Here is a 7,367-nt window from a genome sequence, read left to right on the forward strand (position 1 = left end):
AAATTCTGGACAAGTTGAATCAAGTTTATAGTACCCCCTTTCTGTATTTGGCTTATAATATCCAGAAAATATTGGGTAAATGAGACCCAATCTCTAGGGGAATTTAGGGGGTCCTTTCTCAAATTTTCAGGGTTAAGCAATTGCCAGACCAGATGCAATGACCAGATGTGATGGCACAAGCCCAGAAAAGAAAGCTTAGTATTTTAGAATTAATTGATATGCTTGACTGCACTGGTCAATGTAATTGAGTTAAAAATCAGCCTTACAGACAAGTGCTAAGCTTAAAGGTAAATGCTAGTTTTGGTAACGATATCAAAATGAGTTCGTACAGAATCCAATGAAATGACCACTAAAGTGTCTGTTTGTATAAATAAAACGCATGTGCCAAAGGATTCTGGAAGAAATTGTGTAATTGCTGAGAAATCAGCAAATAAGCACGGGATTCGGGTAGGGCGTCGGGCCCGACGCCCTGAGCAATAATTATACATTGTCCCACGTGCGCTTATCTGTGTTGGGGATTTTCGGTGTGAACATTTTTCAGCGTAGATTTCAGGATTTCACAAAGTCCAGTTAATGTAACTGTACCAGATCTAGATCCTCGATGATATACTTGCAATTAAGCCTTGTTTTACAGACTTTCTCATGAAATCAGTGTTAACTGCAACTACTGGAATTTCTCTTTAAGGGGACAATATAAAGAAAGGATAATCAAATGAAAATATTATTTAGGGAAGTAATCTAATATCTAAAAACATTGTTTTCCACACAGCTCAATCAAGCATGAAGATATGGTGTACGAGTTGAGGGAAATTCACAGAAGTTTAAAGTTTATTTTCTACCAACTCCATTAACGATACATATTTGTTTGAAACTATCAAAATATTCAGAAGATCACAAGTTCTAAAGATATGATCATAAGAGAGGGAAAACATGAAAGAGGGGGAATAAATAAACACAATCACGTGAATGTTACCGAAAATGTGAACCAAACAGTTACCAAGTGAACATATGATAATTTTTTTTATTAATGTGAAAATTCACCTTTCCATATACATGTATGAATTAATTATTGAAATAAAGCTATTTACATTCAGTATGAACTGGGCCTGTATCATAAAACTTACCATAATGGTATTTTTACCAGTCAATGTCAACCTTAGTGGTAAAAATGCTAGGCTCGACAGTCAATCACAATTAAGCCGTTTCTTGAAGTTTATATTGAATAAAAAATATACTGGATTAGCTAGGGTTACGAAATTGAATGGGTCAAGAGATTTTGGCCAGTTTTAACATAATTCAAAGGGATTGTTGAGCATTTATTGCTTCATCTATTATTTTAATACTTTTTTACTTTATTAAATCTTCATTGGCAAATATCAGCTTCTTTGAAGGGGTGGAGAGGCTTCATATCATACAAGCCACGCTTTTGATTGAAAACCCATGTTTCCAAATTTCCAGAGTATATCTTCATATCTATATTTTTAAAGTATATTATGGATTGTCTATAAATATAATATGTTTGTATGTAATCATAAGTTCCTGCATTATATTTCCATTTTGAAAGTGAACAATCATTTGATCTGAATGTGAATTTTTGAATGTGAGTTTCACTTTGAATTTGTATTGAATATGACTTGGAATCGGAATATGAATATAATTCAAAATTTAAATTGAAAATGGAATTGGAATTTCGATTTAAAATTTGAAGCTTTAATCTGTTTGAATTTAAATTTGTATTTAAATTTCAATTTAATTTAATTTAGATTGAATATAAATTTGAATGGGAATCGGCATTGCATGGAATTGGAATTGGAATTTGTATTTGAGTTTGAATTTGGATTTGAAAATAAATTTGGATTTGAATATGAACATATCCATATTACCTGCCGGGGCATTGTCAAAGAGCATGAGGTCATAGCAGTCATCACTAGACCCAACCTGATAGTTGTTCCTGTTCCCATTATCCCATCGGACCTTGACCCAACCATTAGGGATTGGATCTAGAGGGTCTTGATCTTTCAGCTTGACCACAGTACCAAGGTGACCGTTACCGCCATCTTGGTCTCGCCACGTCCAGGTGGGGCTCCGGACGACTCGCTGTCCAATCTCGAGGGTGGACATCCTAATTGGTTACCTTGGAATTTCCTGCTTCAAGAAATATATAACAATCAAATGGTATGTTAAATTACATGTACATCAAGATCATACATACTGCACATAAAGAGGCACCACTCAACACTCAACCCCCGGCCATCATTGCATCCTCCCATTCTCTCTTCCTCATTTAGTTTCCTCTGCTTATCTCCTCTCTCCCTCTCTCTCTCTATATATATATATCTATCCATCTATCCATCCATCTATCTATACCTACATGTCTATATATTCATGTCTATTTATCTCTCTATCTAATATATCTACTAGTATATCATCTATCTATGTATTTATCTCTCTATACATGTAGATCTATCTTTCATCTGTCTAATCTATGTATTTATCTCTCACTATCTATCTATCTATTTATCTATCTATTTATCCATCTATCCACCTATGTATCTGTCTATCTATCTAATCTATATATCTATCTGTCTATCTATCTATCTACCTATCTATCTATATATCTATCACTCTATCTATCTATCTTTCTATATATATATCTATATATCTATCAATCTATCTATATCTCTACCTATCTATCTATCTATTTATCTATTCATCCATCTATCCACCTATATATCTATATACCTATCTATCTATCTATCTGAATGCAGCATTGTGTAACCCCATCTATTCAAACACACTTGGATCATACTTGCACTCTTTCCTTGTCACTATTTATAGAGTTGAAACCAAAATAAGAGTCAAAGTCTAACATCAGATTGTTTTCAATACCAGCATCTAAATCACACACACACAATAGCTTGTTTCACACAAAGCACGACACATGCGCAAAAACTTTTCTGTAGAGGATAGCTAGGTATCAATACAACACAATTTGTGCAGGGTGCCTTTAGTCATTTTCAGGTTTTCATGAACAAATAGATCTTGTGTACATCGATGGGGAGCTTTATTATGACTGCGGGTTCTTTTCCCATACACATCTGTCTAGCCCAATGTATTATTTTCCATACTATTTGAAACTCTATGCAAATCCTGGGCAAAACTGTTAATGCCAGTCAAGTATGATTTTGCATTATTTTTCTGGATGTTTGAAACTTACAAAATTAGTATTCTTTTGAAGGATAGATTTCTAATATCTTTTTTCTGGACCCATGAGATTTCTTAGAAACCCAAATATGCACCCAACTGCATTTCATGTTTATTACTGAAATCAATATCCCTATTCTTATTAATTTTGCATGTAAGCCCTAAGGCCTCGTGCACTGAATGGGAAATAAGATTACACTTTATGCCCCTCCTTACACATCCTCTCCCCCCCCCCCCATCAATCAGCATTTCTTGTATTATTACAGAATACTGGATTACATGATATATGTATAATTTATTCTCTTTGGATATACAGGAATTGATACCAGTTATAAGACAGGAGCACAAATATGTTTATTACCCAAGTTTTGTTACAATATCTTGTGATATGCTTGAATGGTATGCACTACAGTATCAAATTATAATTTGCAACAGCTAGCCATTTTTTAAAGCATCATCTTGTGTCCTAACTACTCAAATTACCCAAAATGCAACATTTAGATCACAAAGTCTAACATCAAAGTAATAAACATTTTTCTTTGTAACACCCATGGATATTTTGGCCACGGAAGGTATATCAGTGGCGTAATGAGCCATCAAATTTGAGATCAAATATGGTGAAGTAAAAGCTCTAAGCAGAATTAGCAGATGCATTGTGCAAGCAAGTGAAACAAGAGAGCAAATATTATGACTGATTTCATATGAATATCTTATATCTGTTAATAATATATATAGAGCTTTAGGACGTACGTAACATTCAGAATATAAAATGATATTGCACACTTTCCCTTCCTTTTCTCCTTTTCTCAGTCATTAACCCATTCAAAACACCTCCCCAATAATATTCAGAAAATGAAATAAAATTACATACTTTTTGTTCCTTTTTTCCCCTTTTCTATGAGATCATGAGATTTAATGTACCAATTCCTATGTGTGGCTGGGCTATATCCCCTGTCCCTAATTTCAAGCAACATAAAACTTAGAACTTAAAGTCAAAATGGATAATTTGGGATACTTTATTTATGCCTGCCATGTTCACTTAGACATATAACTTTTCTTTTTTATCAAGGAAAAGTACTAAGGCACCAGCCAGTTGAGTGCCCTATAAGGTTTCTCGGTAAAACTTAAAGGAAAAAAAACTTATTTAACAAAATCGTATAAAAGTCTCTGAAAATAAATGGAAAAACATACAAAAAACTTTATTTCATCCTCATCATTTGCTCTTGTTATTGATAGGTCTATGATCCTTTTATTATCATCATTATTATAATTATATTGTTTATTATTATCATTAGATGATATTGTTGTTGTTGCATGCATGTTGCCACTTTTATATTATCATTGTCATCATCATGTCTTCATGATCTTCATCACCATATCATAACTTCCACATGCATTATCATCATAATATTATAATATTAACATTATTATTCATTACTGTTTGTTTTCATCATTATCAAATCATCCAAGTCATCATCATCACATCATTTATCAGTATCACGATGTGGGAAAAATTATTGAAATGGGGAAGAATTTTAAGAAGCAGTGTACAAAATGCATGACTAGTATCACCGAGACAGTACCTATACAAGTAGTTTCTTCCTGTGTTTGTATAGAGAAAGTTTGTCAATAATTTTTTTGAATGAGTAGTTTTTATTGACAACTTAAATTCATATACAAAATAAAATATATATAACAAATAGAACTTTGATGTCTTTACAAATACCTTGACATATTGCAACTCATAAATTTAACATTTTTTCATGAATGTTACAATATTAAAAACACAATGTCAGACATCTTCCAATAAAAAAATTATAACATTGATAATAATTATACGCATCAAGAAGTAACTTCTACAGTAAATTCAACATATTGAACTTTCTTTTCAGTGTCAAATAAAAAACATAAAGAAATATTTTCCAAATACAAGAAAATATATAATTAATAAAACCTAAACGAATTGAAGCCATCAGCTTATATTTTTTTTAACCCATCACCTCGGCATCTTCACCCAAATAAATTCAAACTCAACTACAAATCTCAGCCCTGGTCCCTACCCCTCCCCCCCCCCCGACCCTTCCTTAGACACCCCCATAATACGTCATTCGAACGATGAACATATCAACGGCTCCATAACTCCATAATCAACAATTACCTGGCTGGATGACGAAAAGATCAAAAAGAAAACTGCAAACTAATTTAATTTCATACTTTGAAATCAAACACTACTTACGTTTACGGGTTATAATAATTGCTGACGTACTCCAGATGGACCAGGACCAGTACAGCAACAAAACAGCCAGAAAAACAACCCAAAAAATTGAATATCACAAATTGTTGTGATGGCGTATGTATCAGGTCCGCAATGTTACCAACGATCTTTGATTCCCTATTTTATTCTATTCGATCTCGATCACGGGGCCCTGTGCAAATACATGTAGCCTGGCCTGGGTCTGTGTCAGCAGCTGCGAGCTAGCAGCCAGTGTGGGAATTCCCGTCGGGGAATCCCCTTCGCAAACTTTCATTACCTCATAAAAACAGTGTGCGCATGCGTGTACAATCTCGATGTGTTCTCAAATCATGTCAGGGACGGATACAGGATTTACCCCTGGATTTTACCAAAGAGGGGAAGACATATTTGTACAGAAAAAAATAACAAACACCCCTAAAGAAGTTCTACCATGCCTACACTGTATTCGAGTCTCCTTACTTAAAGGGGTGGTCCAGGCTGAAAGTATATAGCTTAATAAATAGAGTAGTAGAATTTCACAAAATGCCGAAAATTTCGTAAAAATCGGATAACAAATAGCAAAGTTATTGAATTTTAAAGTTTAGTAATATTTTGTAAAGACAGCCGTCATGAATATTCGTAAGGTGGGCTGATGATGTCACATCTCCACTTGTTCTTTTGTATTTTATTATATGAAATTAGGTTTATTCAAATTTTTTCCTCCAAGAACTAGAAAAATTGGATTGTCAACTGATTTAGTGCATTAGATATTTATTGCTGCAACTTATTTCATTATAAGGGAGACATTTTATTCACACAAGTATGAAATAATGAAAAAAATATGATTTTATGTAATGACATAAGAAAATTGAAAGTGGAGATGTGACATCATCAGCTCGCCTAATGAATATTCATGACGATTGTTTTCACAAAATATTGCTTAACTTTAAACGTCAATAACTTTGTTATCCGATTTTGATGAAATTTTCAGCGTTTTGCTCAGTGAGTTCTACTCTGTGTATTAAGCTATAAACATTTTCAGCCTGGACCACCCCTTTAAGACTTTTCTGAACTAGAATAGCAAAAAACAATCTAACCTCCTATCTTCATCAACATCATGGGTACCATACATGTGTGTTAAATCTATTTAATGCAATCAACACGACCAGAAAGGCTGAAGACAAGCCTATAGACCATATATAACCAGGCATATTCCACTTCTTGATCTGTCTTGAAAGAAAAGGCTCCAAACTCTTATACTCTATCTCTCTCTCTCTCTCTCTTTCCCTCTTCCTTCTTTCTCCCCATTTTCCCCACCTAATTTTCTCTTTCTTTCCCTCACTGACCTTCTCATCCTCTATTCCTTTTTTCCTCTTTCACTTACTCTTTCTCTCTCTCTCCATTATTTCTCTTCCATTTGCCCCCATCTTTCTCTCTCTCTCTCTCTCTAAATCAATTAATGATATGAGAGCTACAGTAAACCAACATATTAGAATGCTCGCAGCTGACTTGTTATACCTAAGCTAGTTTTCTGTTATGGGTTATTGAGGCTGAATACCCAGACTAGCACCATGTGCGTTCAAAGTATATGCAAATCATAGCATGCCTGTAAGCAGCGCGGAATCATGAGAATATATACAACTGAAGTGTTATAATGTACGATCACGTCTCCGTGTGACTTCTTTAGCTTATTGTGCTCCTTATAAGCTAACATGGTGTCAGAAGTGGTATTGTGCTCCTTATAAGCTAACATTTTCCACTATTCACACATGACACATGTAGTACACAATTAAGGGATTAATATGCTCATTTAAACCAAGTATCATATATCTGTAGGTCAATTTCGATCCCTTCAACAGAGAGATATGATCAATCATAATTCATTTCTATACTGTCAGAGATTTATAATTGATATCGAGCATAGTATGAT

General features: G+C 33.9%; 1 protein-coding gene across 1 annotated transcript in view; it reads right to left on the reverse strand.

Moving 5' to 3' along the window:
- The window catches only part of LOC121427698 (E3 ubiquitin-protein ligase MIB2-like), a 33,227-nt gene extending 27,588 nt beyond the window's left edge, over nucleotides 1–5,639 (reverse strand). Inside the window, exons 1-2 of the mRNA XM_041624221.1 lie at nucleotides 5,441–5,639; nucleotides 1,884–2,145 (exon numbers count right to left, since the gene is read on the reverse strand). Of these exons, the coding sequence (XP_041480155.1) occupies nucleotides 1,884–2,121 (238 nt within the window). The 5' untranslated portion in view covers nucleotides 2,122–2,145; nucleotides 5,441–5,639. The remainder of the gene's footprint in view (nucleotides 1–1,883; nucleotides 2,146–5,440) is intronic.
- Nucleotides 5,640–7,367: the final 1,728 nt, after the last annotated feature.

Source organism: Lytechinus variegatus, chromosome 14, assembly GCF_018143015.1.
Source record: "Lytechinus variegatus isolate NC3 chromosome 14, Lvar_3.0, whole genome shotgun sequence".
NCBI classification, from domain to species: Eukaryota; Metazoa; Echinodermata; class Echinoidea; order Temnopleuroida; family Toxopneustidae; genus Lytechinus; species Lytechinus variegatus.